Source organism: Stegostoma tigrinum, chromosome 29 (assembly GCF_030684315.1).
Source record: "Stegostoma tigrinum isolate sSteTig4 chromosome 29, sSteTig4.hap1, whole genome shotgun sequence".
In the NCBI taxonomy this organism is placed as follows: Eukaryota; Metazoa; Chordata; class Chondrichthyes; order Orectolobiformes; family Stegostomatidae; genus Stegostoma; species Stegostoma tigrinum.
The window spans coordinates 36,672,287-36,689,509 of NC_081382.1; the positions used below are offsets into that span (position 1 = coordinate 36,672,287).

General features: G+C 44.3%; 1 protein-coding gene across 2 annotated transcripts in view; it reads right to left on the reverse strand.

Moving 5' to 3' along the window:
- The window catches only part of cercam (cerebral endothelial cell adhesion molecule), a 91,452-nt gene extending 76,785 nt beyond the window's left edge, over window positions 1–14,667 (reverse strand). For both annotated transcript variants that reach the window (XM_048559240.2, XM_059638295.1), the window contains exons 1-3: window positions 14,584–14,667; window positions 12,681–13,014; window positions 9,015–9,125 (exon numbers count right to left, since the gene is read on the reverse strand). In XM_048559240.2, coding sequence (XP_048415197.1) covers window positions 9,015–9,125; window positions 12,681–12,901 — 332 coding nt within the window. In that variant the 5' untranslated portion in view covers window positions 12,902–13,014; window positions 14,584–14,667. The remainder of the gene's footprint in view (window positions 1–9,014; window positions 9,126–12,680; window positions 13,015–14,583) is intronic.
- Between the last annotated feature and the right edge of the window lie 2,556 nt (window positions 14,668–17,223).

Genomic DNA, 17,223 nt, shown 5'->3' on the forward strand with positions numbered 1-17,223 from the left:
GACAGAAGACAAAGCGGCTCTGCAGGCAGTTCCCAATAATAAACTGCAAATGGTAATTGTGAAGAGTCCACAGTTCGATGCACTAAGCAAGTAATAACCACTGTCAAAATCCACGCCCAGGCTCTCATTTCAAACAGAGCAGATGAGGAAAATAATCAAAAATTGATGGAATAAGTCCAAATTTCGGAATTTTGGAGGCTGACACGATGATTATAAACAAGAGAATGAATGTAAATCATTTTTAACTTCATAAACTGCCCTTTGAAGTCAGAGTCATACAACTTGGAAACAGACCCTTCGGTCCAACACACTGACCTCATTTCCAAATTAATCTAGCCCCACTTGCCTGCATTTGGTCTATATCCCTCTAAACCTTTCCTATCCATGAAATAATCCCAATGTTTTTCTAAACAGTGTAACTGTACCTGGACCTGTCACTTCCTCTGGAAGTTCATCCCACTTACTTGTAAGGAATGTTGCTCCTTTGTTCTTTTTAAATCTTTCCCCTCCGACCTGAAAAATGTGCTCCCTGGTTTTGAACTCCCCCACCCTAAGGGAAAGACCTTTGTTATTCACTTATCATTATTTTACAAACCTCAGTAATGTTAGCCCTCAACTTCCTACATTCCAGTGACAAAAAGGTATCCAGCCTATTTTTATAGCACAAACCCTCCATTCCCGGCAACATCCTAGTAAATCTTTTCTGAACTCTCTCTAGTTTAATAATATCCTTCCTGTGACAGGACGGGCAGAATTGCACACACTACTCCAGAAGAGGCCTCTCTAATGTCCTGTACAACTTCAAAATGACATTCCAACTCCTATACTCAAAGGTCTGAGCAATGAAGGCAACAGTGCTAAATGCACTCTTATCCACCCTGTCTACCTGTGACACAAATTTCAAAGAATTATGCCTGTTAGGTTGAATGCAAGGTTTAATAATGCAGGATAGCGAGGAATCTCTCTCTGTTTCACGCTCACACACCAGACGCCAGGGTAATCTGTGTGGCACAATTCACACAGTGCCATAGTTGCTGATGGGATACCGCGCTACTATGCTGGAAAACACCACTGCACTCAGCGTTCAACTGCATAAAGCCATCCCACTCAGTACTAAGCCACACAGAACAACGTGCTCATTAATGGTTCACTGGGCAAATGGAAGGCTAGTGGACCTTTGAGAGGGAAAGGACAAAGGGGGAGTAAAGGGATCTGTGTGGGATATGATGTGAACTGCTGTGTGTTAACCGGGTCATAACTCATTTCGTGAAGCTCGAGAGGTTTCCAAAGAGAATATGAGAGCTGAAAGCAAGGAAAGGAATGATAAGGTTTCCCTGATGGTGGAGATGGGACAGAAATGGTTAGTGTGAAGGGTTTTGCTGCTTTCTCTCCTGTTTTGGTGGAGAGTTACCTATCGATATACTGGGTCAGAGTTTGAGGAAAAATCCAATTATTTTTCATGGTAAAAGTAAACTAAACAGGGAAGAGACTGTCTGTACATATCAGAACATTTTTATTGTTCTCTGTAAGCGGCAGGGATACATAAATTTTACTGCCAAGCCTCATAGACTTCTTACATCTGTGCTCTGTGAGCATTGTGTCTGGAACAATAGAAAGTGGGGAATTCTTTGATAAGATATCTGTGTAATATCAATAGGACACAATTAGAAATACCTGTTAGAAATAAACTGTTTACAGGCTTTTTGCTGGGCAATGAGACTCACAGAGCAGGGCTTACAACAATCCCACATTGTCAACTTACCACTTCCCTTTTAGCAACATGCCTGATCATTGCCTATCTCCCAATAACACTCAACATCCCACTCCAGGATGAACTGACCCCAATCCAATGCAGCCAGAGACCCACCCAAACACAATACTATCCTACCCTAAACCAATTATATTCCAAATCAACCCAACCAGACATGATTCCAAACCAGGCTGACCCAATCCTAAATTGAACCTACTCAGCCCAACCCCATTCCTAACTCAAACCCATAAGAACCCTACACAATCCAACTTTTGTCGATCCAAATTCTACCACAATCCAACTCTCCCCAAACCCGCCCCAATCAAATCGAACCCAGTCTGAGCCATTCCATTTAACCCAATCCCACTCCAACCCAATTGACACAGAACTTAACTCCTATCCAGTCCAACTGTGACCCTACCCAAATCAATTTTATCCAAACCCAATCTTACTCAACCCAACTCCATCCTACCCTACCAGTGATATGGTGCAGTTTAGACCACTTGCAAGATTAGTATTGCCCTTGGTAACTCACTCTGTTACTTCAGTGTCTGGGACTGATGCACAGGAACACTACAAATGATGCAATTTAAGAAGTTATTCACTAAAATGCATTCACTTCTGCAGACTTTATTACACAAAAAATTAACAAAAACAATTACATATTACGGCATCAACAATTTCCAACTGTGGCAGTTTTGAAAGCACCTATCACTATCCATGCATCAGTTAAAATCTAACAGTGGAAAATTAAATGTCATTTTCAAAGAAAAACTGGAAGTTGGAAAAAGACTTAGCAGAAAGCACTAGTCATGAACAATTCCCACTACACCCACTTCATCAACTGGGAACAGTAACATTCCTCAAACATCAGTTAATTGACATGAAGCAGGCCTAGCTAGTGAGTTGAACAGAGATTATGCTGGGGAACTAGGAAGACGGAGATCAGACATTGGAGCTGCGAAGACTGTTGAAGACAATCATTGGGTACAGGGAAATGCATGGGTGAACTACAGAAGCAGCCATCCTTTAAATACGTGGCTTTAATTCCAACAGTCTGTCTGGGAATACACAAGGAGATTCAGAATAATTAGGTTAGAGCAAGAACTACAGTCTGCAGGAGAATTAACATGAGATTCCAGCAATGTAACCACTTGGTGTTAGGTTACACAAGGGCAGTTACTGAGCAAGTGTGAGGTTACACAAATGTGAGCCGCTGTACAAGTGTGTGGATACATAAGGGTAAGTAGGTGAACAAGTATGAGATTACTCATGGGCAACTAGCAAGCAAGGTTGCAGAGGTGTAACTAGCTACCTAGTGTTAGGTTACACAGAGGAAGCTGGTGAATTAATCAGCGTGAGATTTCACTCAGAACTGGCAAACAAATCATGAAATTTCTCCGAAATGGGTACATGCTACAAATGGAGCTTCAGACGTTACTTGACACAAGTGAAACCTTTGTACGTTTCTTGCTCCTTTTAATTAATCTACACTGAAATCATAGCACACAAACTGACCAGACAACCTAAAATATCGATGGCAATATCCACATGCCACCTGAACTTAATCTCACTTGTGCTGCTCCTACCAGCTTTTATTCTCCTTTACTTCAACTATCCATCAACCCTACTTATGCATCTTGATAAGATCTCTCTTAATCACTGACTCTGGCAATGCATTCTGCATCTTTGTGTACAAATGTTTTGCCTGTACTTGGTCAAAATCACTCAGATCTTTGAGCAATGGGTCTAGAATGATAGGAAGTGGGGAACAGTTTAATAAAATGCCTGTGTAATATCTACAGCGCACAGAAATAAGTAGACTGTTTCTGTTCAGACATGACAGAACACATGGAAAACATTAACGTCATGTCTGTTTTCAGGCTTAATGACTTCCTAATATTTTTGAGTCGTCTTCTGCCCAAAACAGCCAGGAATGTGAACGGAAGTGATCTCCAGTCCGTGACAAGTTTGCCGATCAATGTCTGGACGCAACAACCAAATCAGCTGGGATTCCTGCTCAGGAGTTCAGGACAGAGAAAAGTTCCTGGAAAGTATGGACGTATCAACGTTCTGCGAGGATTGTGCTCAGTCTCTGATGCCTCCAACAGCTGACTAACCCCATCACCAATCACGATTGAGGCCCATGGTACTCACACAATTGGAATATTAGGATATACAAGGGCACCCAGGGTTGGGAAGCTTGGGGAAAGGGTGTATTCATTAATCAGATTACTCTGCTGTTGACTTGTTGACATAATGTTTTATTAATTCATGGGAAATGGTTATTGCTGGCTAGGTCAGCATTTGTTACCTATCCCTAATTGCTCAGAAGGGAATTGATTAGAGTCAACCACATTGCTGTGGACCTGGTGTCACATAGAAGCCTTGACCAGGTGAGGATAGCAGACTTCTTTCCCTAAAAGACATTAGCAAAGGAACAAAATCTATGAATAAAACTGCACTTGAAATGATACCATCTTTTGAACTACCGACATTATTATGGTGGCTGTTATGCAAGCCTGAGTTGCTGTAGTAACACTTTTGTTCTGGTCAGCTAGTTGCCTGTAAAAGACTATTGCTGGAGACTTCAACATTCTTTCCATTATATCACTGATCAGGAATCTCTTCTGCTTTTACTGCCTGACATTAGTAAGTGTTGGAAGAGTTTACAAGTTAATTAACCTGTTGTTAACCCATGTTATTGGAGCAACTTCTTTGGCCATCAAGTCCTGGGGTGGGAATTGAACTTAGAATTGCTGGACTAGAAGAAGTGACACTCACCCAATGCACTACAAGATTTCCATCCAGTGTTATACAGGGCTTCATACACAGTCAAGAACATGCTGTGGCAGTAATGGATGAGTCATTATCTGAGTGTCATGGTCACCCAGTTATTAGAAGGATATTGTCAAGCTGGAGAGGATCCAGAAGAGATTTATTAGGATGTTGCTGGGTATGAAAGGTTTGAGCATATAAAGAAAAGTTGGATAGATTGGGACTTTTTCCAGGGGAGCGTAGAAAGTTGGGAAGTGGGCTAAAATAATGAGAGGTATAGATAGAGTTAACAGCAGTTGTTTTTTGCCTGGAATGGCGGGTTTCACGACTAGGGGGCATATTTTTAAGGTGAGTGGAGAGAGATTTAAAAAAGACATAGCGACTTTTATTTCTTTTACACAGATGGTGGTTTGTGTATGGAATAAACTTCCTGAGGAAGTGTTGGATGTGGGTACAATTACAATGTCTAAAAAGCATTTGGATGAGTACATGAATAGGAAAGATTTGGAGGAATATGGACCAGGAGCAGGCAGGTGGGACTAGTTTATCTTGGGATTATGTTCAGCATGGACTGGTTGGACCGAAAGGTCCATGTAGTATGACTCTGAGCTTAAAGTGTACCACAGCAGCTGTTGGAACTTGAATTCAATGACTAAATCAGGAATGTAAAGCTAGTCCCACAAAGCTATCCTTGTTTACAAAAAAACATCTGGTTCACTGCTGTCCTTCAGGCCCACAGACATCTAGTTGACAGCCCTCTGCATTATGGCATGGGCAGCAAAACCTAGCCTTGCCACATCCCAAGAATAAATACTATGTTAGCACTTAGAGAAAAGTACAGCTCCAGGCTAATTGATGAGGATGAGGTAGTAGGGGGAAGCTAGTAGGTATAGAGAATAACTCCCCCATTTATGGTCATCTCTTTCACCAGAGAAGGAAGGGAACATGAGAGAAAGTTGTAAAAGTGAGTGACCTAATCAGAGACAACTGTGATACAACTAAGATAATAAAATGTGAGGCTTGATACAACTAATATAAGATAATAAAATGTGAGGCTGGATGAACACAGCAGGCCAAGCAGCATCCCAGGAGCACAAAAGCCGACGCCCCGGGCCTAGACCCTTATCTCAGTTTCATTTGATTGTGTTTCTGATGTGAATTTGAAACAAGCCATTATGTCTGTTTTATAACCTCTGTAAACTGAATACTGTTAAAAAAAATTTGCGGACGAGGAATTACAGTCTTCACATAGGTACTGAATTTCAGCAAGTAGTAGCCACTTTCATTAATGGGCTGCTTGTAACAAGATACTAATCAGATCAAGTTGACTTGGCAATATGCCTCGTGTGAATGAAACGACAATGATTTGTCCCCACCTACCCTCCTGCTGAAGTCTTTAAAATGTGATACTATGTGGTGCTTCTGAAAGGATTACTTCCATAGATGCATTCAAATTCACAGACTCTTGCTGAGGTTGGGTGGGCTGTTGGTGGTGGGTGGTGTGAGGAGGAATGGTCACGAAACACTGGTCAGAAATGCAACCTTGTACATCCCTCCCAACATCCAGGGTACTGCAACCAAGTAAAGGATCCCTGTCATGTAATGCATCACAGCCAGGGCTCAAACAACAGACATTTCTGGTGTATTACACTGTCCTTCACTGTCACTGTTCACTGCATATTTGAAGGAACAAACATCAAGCTATAAAGGATCCTACAGGAGCTAGAAAGCCTGACGTATAACAGAACCCATTCTTCAGCCACCTGGCTAGAAGAGGTAACTCTGTTATGCTGTGGCTCAGTGGGTAATGCTCTCACTCTGGGTCAAAAGGTTGTGAATTCAAGTCCCACTCCAGAGATTTCATTCTTAATGAAGGCTGACATAACTGAGGGAGTGTTACACTTTCAGACAAGGGTGTTATAAACTGAGGCCCTGTCTTCACCCTTGGCCATGATTTGGAGGAAGAGCAGGGGAGTTCTCCCACAGAGTCTCAGTCAAAATGCATCCCTAAATTAACACCATTAAAGATGATGATCTGGTCCGTATCATGTTACTGATCTGAAACTCAGTCACTATTGTAATGAAAGATTATGCTTGTGAAAATTGTTTTCCAGGTTTTTGAATTGACATTATCTATTCTACATTAAAGCAACCTGCATTTATATAGTGATAGTAAGAACTGCCGATGACGGAATCAGAGATAACACAGTATGGAGCTGGAGGATCGCAGCAGGCCAAGCAGCATCAGAGGAGCAGGACCATCCCCTCCACCTCCACACTGTGTTATATCCGCATTTATATAGTTCTTTTAAAATCTTTATTCATTCACAGGATGAGGGCATCACTGGCCAGGCATCATTTATTGCCCATCCCTAATTGCCCTGGGGGTAGTTAAGAGTCAATATTGCTGTGGGTCTGGAGTCACATGTAGACCAAACCAGGTAAGGATGGCAGTTTCCTTCCCTAAAGGACATTAGTGAACCAGATGGGTTCTCCCGACAATCGAATCACGGTCATCATTAGACCATTAATTCCAGATATTTATTGAATTTAAATTCCACTGTCTGCCTTGGCGGGATTTGAACCCAGGCTCCCAGAGCATTATCTGGGTCTCCGGATTAACGGTCCATCAATAATACCACTAGGCTATCGCCTCCCCATACAGTGTTTCTCATGTACTTAGATTTCTGAAAACACGACACAGGAGCATTATCAAAGAAATTCTGACACTGAGTCACATCAGGTAAGTTTAGCAAAAGCTTTATTAAAAGAGGGAGATGTGAAGGAGCAAATTGAGAGAGAGGTGGAAATGTTTGTTGGAAGGGGTTTCCGAGCGTAGTGCCCAGCTACCTGAAAGCACGGCCACTAATGCTGGAGTGATCAAAATCGAGAATGAATGAGAGACCCAAAATCAACCTCGTGCACAATAAAATAAATGGGGGGATTCAGATGCTGAGGAAAGCACTTGCCTTCACTTACAGAATGCTAATGTGGAGGGATGGACTGAACCCTTGTAGTGGAATGCAATTCATTTAATTTGATTGCACATGTACGTAGAGAATGAAACAGAGAATGAATTCAATGTAGTCTATCTCAGACCTTTCTGCCACGTGAAATATTTGTGCTTCTTCCACGAAAGGCAGAACAGTTTGTTCCAACCAATCAGACTGTCGAGATGTCTAAACCCACAGGTGACGGGAGCGATCAGGGAGGAAATCGTTCCCTCAAAATACGACAGCTAAATCTCATAAGCCAGCCCCGAGCTACCCGTTCCCACAGAGGCTCATACAGCACCAGATGGTTTTCATTAAGAATTCAATATTTCACGACAGACTTGCACAAAAGGATTATGGGAAAACTGCCACCAAAATTAATGCAGTTTGCAGACGTGCAAGCTTTCTAACAGTCCTCTGATCCAGCTTGCAAGGTTTGTTCATTGAGAGGTATCTGTCATAGAGACTGTAAGGTCCAGACTTTTGGTCTTTTGGATTTATAATTCAGCGACATGATTCTGGACAGTGGATCAGTGGTTCGCATTGCTGCCCCACAGTGCTGGTGATGTGGGTTCGACTCTACCCTTGGGGGTCTGTCTGCATGGAGTTTGCACATTCTCCCCATGTCTGTGTGGGTTTACTCTGGGTGCACTCTGGTTCCCTCCCATAGTCCAAAAACGTGCAGGTTAGGTGGACTGGCCGTGGGAAATTGTCCGTAGTGCCCAAAAACGTACAGGTTAGGATGGTTAGCAATGGGGAATGCAGGGTTACAAGGGTGTGGTAGGTTTGGATGCTCTTTGGAGTGTCAGTGTGGACTCATTGGCCTGCTTCCACAGTGTAGTGATTCTATGATATCCCTATACCACCATCTTCCCCCATAAGCATACCCTGTAAATGCTGAAAGATAAATTTATCCATTCATTAGCTTCCTGGGGTCTTTGCGGAGTGGCAATCAGGCAGTGAGTTACCTGCAGCAGGATTCCTAACTGCTGAGCTGTAGCCACAGTTTTTACATGGCTAGTCCTGCTGTATCTCCTTCATTATAACAATAAATGCATTTCAAAAACTGGCTGTGAGGCATTGTGGAATGTCCAGATGGAGCAAAAAGTGCAATATAAATGCAAGTTCTCTCTTTCTTTAACCTATTGTGGCCTTAGGAGAGGGCAAAAGATAAATTGTAGAAATTGCAAAAAGACGACAAAACATTTTATACAAGAATTTTATCCAACAGAGGCAGCAGCATAGACAGCAGTGTGTGAAAGTCACTGGCTGCTATTGCTGAAACAGACAATTAGAAATTCATTCAGCCTGTAAATTAGGGCACAATTTACCATAAGTACTGTCTTCAATTAATTACACTATAATTTACAGTGATATCAATGAGCACTTCGACAGGGTCCTCCTAGGAGTTTTGAATCAATTGTACTTTACTGCCCATAGTAATAACTCGTTCCTTTCCGGAACCTGTGTAGAGAGGAGGTGTAAATACTCACACTGGTTCATCCATTGGGCGCCACTCTATATAATGGTAAAACCTCTCCATGCTGGTCAGCCACTCACGCAGGATAGCTGTCGTGTTGTCTATATTGTGATCCGTCGCTGCCCTGAGGAAACAGACATGAAACCTGAGTGTGGAAAAGTACACCACTGTGTCTCTACACACACTGCTGCTGGGCCATGGCTGAGTGCAGAATTTCTGGGGTATTGCCCTTTTTAAACAGCCACCCCATGAGAGGGGGATGGCAAGTCACAATTTAGACCTAAATACTTGATGAAGTATTCTTTAGGGGAGGAATCATTCCAGTTTTAACCCACCTAGTCCAAAGGTGACACCAGGTCCAGCATTGAAATGTTTAATCAACACTTTACACAAGTCCAGGCCAAGTGGGACGTGAACCCAGGACTCTGTGCTCAGAGGTAGGGACGCTACAACTGCACCACAAGAGCCCTATGACTCCATGTCAGTGTGGCTGACTCAAAGCAGCTGAAGGCCCACACTCTCCAAGATACTGTCATTCCGAGGAAGAGGAGGATTGGTGTGGACTCGATGGGCCAAATGGCCTGCTTCCATACTGCAGGGATTCTATGATTCTAGTACTGGCCTCTTGTACATCCTCAATTTTAACTGTGGTGCTGCCTTCAGCTGCCTCAATCCCGTCTTCGGGAATTCTCTCCATCAGGCTCTTCCCCGTCTCTTTTAAGATGATACTTAAAAACCCTGTATTCACATCAACTGGTGGGCTCCTGTGCCTGAGCACTCACTTGTGGTAATGTCATTCAACGAGTAATTCAGCAGGCCCGGGTTCATGCTCTGGGCTGTGGCACACACCAAGTTAAATGATGAATTCAACCAAAGACCTGGAATCTTAAAAAAAAGCTAAACCCATCTGGTTCACTAAATGCCCTTGTGGGAAAGAATTCTGCTGTCCTTACCCCGTCTGGCCTAGATGTGACTCCACACCACAGAGGGAGTTGCTGCCAGGCAGTTAGGAATGAGTAATAAATGCTGACCCAGCCAGTGTCACACAATGTCCCATGAACAAATTAAAACAAAAGGCTTGATAATTTAGCTTGAAGGTCTGCAGAGGTGTTTTACTATGTCAAAGGCGCTATAGAAATGGGGGTTGTGAGGATGGTTTACCACGGCACACAGCCGTATTAAACCTGTTGAAATAGGAAGGGTCAGCCCATCAGCACCACCTTTTCTTGGGTAAACAGGGAACGAACGAACAGAGGGAGTTGACAGAGTCGGGAAATGTTGCTGCATTAGGAAATCAGTGACCCGGCAGATACTCTGCGGACAACAGTTCAAATCCTGTCCCAGAATCTAGTGGAATTAAATTCAGCTGATTAAAACACAAGCTCGGTTTGAAAACTAGTATTGGTCATAGTGATCACAAAACCAGTGTCAGAGATAACGGGAACTGCAGATGCTGGAGGATCCGAGAGAACAAAGTGTGGAGCTGGATGAACACAGCAGGCCAAGCAGCATCTTGTGCTCCTCTGATGTTGCTTGGCCTGCTGTGTTCATCCAGCTCCACACTTTGTTATCACAAAACCAGTGTCACCTTGACCTGTTCTAGCCTACGTGGGGTTTCAGACCCACACCAGTGCGGCTGTGTGTGAAATGATTGAGTAAGCCACCGAGTTCAAGGGCAACGCGGAATGGACAACAAACTGGTGATGGCCACATTCCAAACAAATCAACTTTTAAAAACTGAATGTAAGAGAATGATGGTTTATAGGGATGGAACATTGGTATTTCCAGTCTGAGATATTTAGCTCAAATGTAAAAACAACATCAACTTCCACCATCTTTAAAATGAAATGTTTTTCTAAAATGGGTGTCTCTGTACGAACATGGAATATTAAGGTTATCCTGTAACATTTAGCACCCAACTAAAACTGGCAGTTAGGTCACTCAAAAGCTACGATCCAGACTGCATAAGGTATCTCCTGTCTATTATAAACTTATACTTGGCTCTCACTGGGCTGGAAACAGAAATGTTTTATTGAGACCACAAGTTTAGGGAAACTTAAAGTATTCAAAACTGTGCCTCTGCCACTCAGTAATCTTATTCCACATGTTGCTCAGTCCAGAACTCTGGAGTGTTATTGTCACAACTTTCATGTGTACAGTCTGAATGAGTTCTCCACCTGCACACCTCTCACCAATGATCTTGTTCGCATTACATTCCACTGTAAGATGGCAGCTCTCAGTCCTCGGGGGCTGCTCATTGATGTCCCACCACCCACACATTGTGTAGCTAGGGTGACTGGACAATGACCAGGGGCAAAGATTCTGACTGATCTCTGCCTCTTCCCGAAATTAGGCTCCTTGAGGTAACCCCCCCCACTCTTACTCACCTCCCTGCCAGAACTACATTCATTTGATGTATGGAGAGACTGGATTGGTAGGTCAATATTCATTAAACTTTAGAAGGATGAGCAAGGGGATCTCATTGAAACCTATAAAATTCTGGCAGGACTAGACAAGCTGAACTTATGCAGGATGTTTGCGACGACTGGGGAGTCCAGACAGGGGATCACAATTTAAGGAAATGGAGTAGTGAGACTGAGACAAGGAGAAAGGAGGAGAGTGGGGAGCCTGTGGAATTCTCCATCACAGAAAGCAGTCAAGGAAGGAAGAGGAATAGATATAGTTTTTTAAATTGTCCTTCGGGACATCGGCATTACTGGCCAATTTTTATTGCCAGTCCCTAAAGGGCCCCTTTGACCAAAGGGATCAGAGGATATGGGGAGAAAGCAGGAACAGGATTGGGGGTAATCAGCCATGATCATATTGAATGGAGAAGCAGTCTCGAAGGACCGAATGGCCTCCTCCTGCTGCTATATTCTATGTACACACATGGGGTGAAGTACTAAGTCATAGAACAGAATGACAGAATCCCTCATGGGGTAACACACACAGAGTGCAGGAGTTATTTTTAGTAAAAATGCATCAATATGAGATATGCCATTCCTTCACTGACCGGTCTAATGGACCTCGGGTGCAGCTGAACAGAAGGACTTAAGCATTCCAGAATAATACAAAAGAAACAGGATTTGCAAACAAGGAAAAGTTGGTCTGAGCCTTACTGCAATTTTTAAAATCAACACGGAATAACTTGATAGAATCACACAATCCCTGCGGTGTGGAAGCAGGCAATTCGGCCGATCAAGTTTACACTGACCCTCCAAACAGCATGCCACCCAGACTCACTGAGTCACCTGTAACCCTGCATTTTCCCCATGGCAAATCCACCTCAGCCCACACACCCCTGAACACCATGAGCAACTTAGCCGGCAGCAGGAGGCCATCTGGCCCATCGCCCTTGCAGAGGACAACCCCCACCCCAACCTGTAACCCCGCGTTTCCCGCAGCTGACCCCCACACTATCCCCGTAACCCTACGTTTCCCCCAGATAACCCCCACCCATCCCCATAACCCCGTGTTTCACAATGGATAACCCCCACACATTCCTGGACACTATGAGGGCAGCTTAGCATGGCCCACCCACCCTAACCTGCACATCTCTAGAGGATGGGCACCCAAAGGGAAGTGCAAACGCTACACAAGACAGTCAGCAGAGGGTGGGATCGAACCCGGTGTGAGGCACTGAGCCCCCAACCCTTTAAGTGAGGAAACGTTTAGTTACCAAATGGAGATTCTGTCCTTGGGGTAGTCCAGCCTCTCGATAGCCCCCAGGTAGTAAGGCAGGGTGTGGGCCGTGTTCCGGGCGATGATGGTAATCAGCACGGTGGGGCTCTGCAGTGGGGACTCGCTGGGTTGGCGTTCCTCGGAGAAGTAGGCGCTAGCTAGCGGCAGCTGCCCCAGGCTGAGGCATAGAGACAGCAGCGTGTACACAGCTCCTGCCATCGCCTTCGACAACCACAGCTTCTCGATGTTCCACTGCGTAAGGCAACACACGCCGAGTTCCCTCCCCCCAGCCGGCGCTGGAGACGCGTCAGCGACTCTTTCTGGGGAGTGGTCTACAGGAATGGAGAGAGAGAGAGAGAAAGTTTTTGAAAAGTTTCCAACACGTTCGTCCCCAGGCAGAGTTGGCACCGCCTAGAACTTTTTTTTTCATTTAAAAACACGACTGGAGTCAAAAAAATGTGTAGCAGTAGGAAAATATTATAATGGCAACAAAAACAAAATGCATTGACTTTTTTCACATTTTGAATAGGGAGGGTAGGCTTAATGCTTTTTTCCACTCAAAAATGCAATCTGTTCTGTGTAAAGATTAAAAACTGGGCTGTTCAACGTATTTTAAAATCCGAAACCGACCCCTGGGATCAGTACGTTCTGTGCTGTTTCACGGCTGCAATCAGGAGCTCGCCCATCAGTAACGAACCCTCGGGGTTTAGCTGACTAGAAAGGTGGGGGGCAAATGACCCCTTTCCTGTTTTGAGGGGGGGGGGGGTAAAATCCCGCAGGGTGCTTGACGGCCGCTGGGAAATGGAACTGGGCTTGGCTGTGAGGTCCCCCGCAGACGAAAAGCCGGCCGCGAGGGGTTGGGAACCTCAGCCTTCTTTGCCCCAGGATCTCCAGAAAACATGGAATCTGCCACTTTGTTTTAACCACATTCTGAAGCTGTGAAGATGCAGAGTTTTCACTTCTGTTCGCCTAATGACTGCTTTTCGTGGGCTTCAGTTTGCCGAAATACTGTTGTCTGACGCTAACCTGTGAGGGGGTGGGGAGTGCATTCTGACCTGAGTCATCAGTGGGATAGGAGCGGCTAAGTGGGCGAAGGGCATCCAGGCACACTGCAATGGCTGGTCACGGGGCCCCAGGGAGAGAGACATGGACCAGCATTGTGGGTAGACAGCTTTCTGGCGCGGTCCTGACCCCTGGCTATGTGTCCATATCCCACTAATTTCTTTGGCCTTTTTTATCTAATCAGTCTGCTCAAAGATGTTTTTGTACACCTCTGGAGCTGGAGGCAGCCTCCCAGTCCAGGGATAGGGACGCTGCCACTGAAATACAACAGATCGCCTCTCAATTCTTTAGGGAATTATTGACATGTACAGCTTTGATCCTTTGATCCAACTTGTCCATGCCGACCAGATATCCTACATTGTGATCAGAGGTGATAGGAACTGCAGATCTGAGATAACAAAGCGTGGAGCTGGACGAACACAGCAGGCCAAGCAGCATCTTAGGAACACAAATCTCTTTCCATTTGACTCATATCCCCTAAACCCTTTCTACTCGTAGATCCATCCAGATGCCTTTTACATGTTGTAACTGTACCAGTCCCCATCACTTCCTCTGGCATTTCATTCCATACACACACCACCCTCTGTGTGGAAAAAGCTGCCCCTTAGGTCCCTTTTAAGTCTTTTCCCCTCTCCCCCCCCATCTTAAACCCCTACCCTGGGGAAAAAGATTTTTGTATACAAACCTCCACTGAGTCACCAATCAATGATCAAGCACTCCCCACCAGGCACAATCCAATAACAACAAAAACACAGAAGGCTGTGAAGACATGGAGGGTTCTACATTGAAATAGTCTGAGGGGGCAGCAATTGATTGCAATGCCCACCATACCTACTCACACGAGTGCAGGGCTGAGGGAGCACTCTAGCTTGGAAGGTGTTGTCTGTGGACATTCCTGACCAATATTTTCCCTTCAACCAGTCTGTAAGCCGGCAGCTGCAATTTCTACATTACAGCAGAACGCGCAAAGTACTTAAGTGTCTGTCAAGTGCGTTGGTGGAGATTTGCGAAGGGGGTTTTCCTGGTACAGACAGAGTTGGTGACAGGGACAAATGCAGAAGTACCTGAGGGGGATGGGGTCCCTGCAGCACAGAAACGATGGGGTCAGTGATGCAGAACATGAAGGCGGCACAGTGCTGGTCAGGAATAAGTGTTCCCGAGAAATCCAGCAGCAGAGAAAAGAGTGGGGGTGGGGGTGGGTGGGCAGGTGCTGGGGGAAATAAAGCTCAGAAGCTGCCAAATATGAGTTCAGCTGAAAGGCTTGCTTTAAAATAAATGACATGAGCTCTTTCTTACTCTTCAACTTCCGAGCACATGTGGTGTCCAGACAAACGAGCCAGAAAGTTAACAAGGGGCTGGGCACAGGCTGGATGCAGGCATTGGCCAAGGAACTGAACTCAGCATCCAATTTAATCCATGTGGAACATCAGGGGGCTGGGCACCACAGACAGAGTGAGAGAAAAAAAAACCAGCATGTGGAACATGGGAATGATCTCCGCATTCAAGCCTGAGGGTTCAATTTAAAGCCATATTCTGTCCAGCTTTTAAAAATCACTGCAATTGATTCCGGGCAGATGGAGGGGGAGTGGGCTAGGCTGGGTAAATTAAAGAGATGGGATCTCATTGATATCGTTATTCTCCTACCGCACCCCCAATCATCCTTTCCCAATCATTTGTTCAAAAATTAAATACTTGTATAGCAGTAGCTGTAACACTATGGTTTTAATGAAGGAGCGGTGTTTTTTTCAGAGATCAAGTCTTATACCTGGGGGATGGGCTAGGGAAAGGCTGGAAGGAAAAAGTAATAGGAGCACAATTGCTTCCAGAAGTGGGATGTGGGCAGATGATTGCATAATTCACTAGAATTCATGATTCAGAAGCTGAAGCAGCCTGTGTCCATATGCAGGCAGACCAGGGCAATGCCAGAGCTCAGGCTGATAAATGGAAAGTAAATTTTGCGCCATGCAGGTGCCAGGCAGTGCTCCATATTCAGTGAGACAGATTCTCTCCTTGGCAATTAAATGGTTTTATCATCACTGTATACCCCAGGATTAAGATTTGAGGGGATTGCCATTGAATAGAAGATGAACTGTTCAGCCATCTTTTCAAGAGCAGGTCAGAGGCTGAATTCCACGGTGAGTAACTCACCTCCTGTATCCACAAAGCCTGACCACCATCTACAATGGGGAGCCAATGGTGTTCTGGTATTGCCACTGGCCTGGTAATCAGCAGATCCAGGGAATACTCTGAAGACTCAGGTTTGAATCCCACCATGGCAGAGTCCAAGATCTGGAGTTGAAAATCTGAATGATAACCATGAAACTATTGTTGATTGCTGTAAAAACCCATCTGGCCCACTAATGTCCTTTTCGGGAAGGAAATCTATATGTGGCTCCAGACCCACAGCAAAGTGGTTGATGCTTTAACCTCAGAAATGTCCCTAGTTGTAATAAAAACAATTAAAACAAGGCTCAAGTAAAGAATGGAACTGGACAGACCTCTTGACATTACTAAGGCACTGGAAATAACCACCTCCTCTCCCCTACCCAGGAACAGGGGACATTTATACCGCTCTTTAGAATCAGCTCAAGTCTGTATCACTTGAACTTGCAGTTGAATCATTTACTGTCCCTTGTATTTTACAGTGAATACAGTGAATAATATGGTGAATAATACAGTGAAATACAGAGAATAACACTGAATAATAGTGAATACAGTGAATAAAACAGTGAATAATACAGTTAATACAGTGAAATACAACAAATGATACAGTGAAATGCAGCAAATAATGCAGTGAAATACAGAGAATAATAGTCAATACAGTGAATAATACAGTGAATAATAGTTAATACAGTGAAATACAACAAATAATACAGTGAAATACAGTGAATAATACAGTGAAATACAGTGAATAATAGTCAATACAGTGAGCAATACAGTTAATACAGTGAAATACAGCAAATAATACCATGAAATGCAGCAAATAATGCAGCGAATACAGTGAATAATACATTAAATGCAGTGAATAGCTTCACCTGTCGCCACAATCCAGCACCATTTTGAATTGTTTAAGAATAAAAAGAATAAATGATATAACTGAAAAGGAATAGTTTAAGAATAAAAGGATACAGCTGAGAGAGAGTCCATCTTCATTCTGCAGTCTCTGCCACGATGTGCCTTCAACCTCACCATCCTGACTCGGAAATATATCACCATTCCCTCAGAGTCACTGGGTCAAAATCCCAGAACTCGCTTATTAACACCATCAATTGGCCCATTGGAACGCAAGTGCTGGTGTTGCTTTCTATATTAGGTGTTGATCGACAGCTCTTGCCCCTCCTGACTGAGACCACTGCATTGCTGCCTCAGTTCAGCAGCCATGCACTTACTTTGGAGATCATCTTACCTCACTTTCATGTCTTGCTCTGTCTCATCAGCTCTAGGCTATACAAACACCACATCCTGCTGCATGCACACTT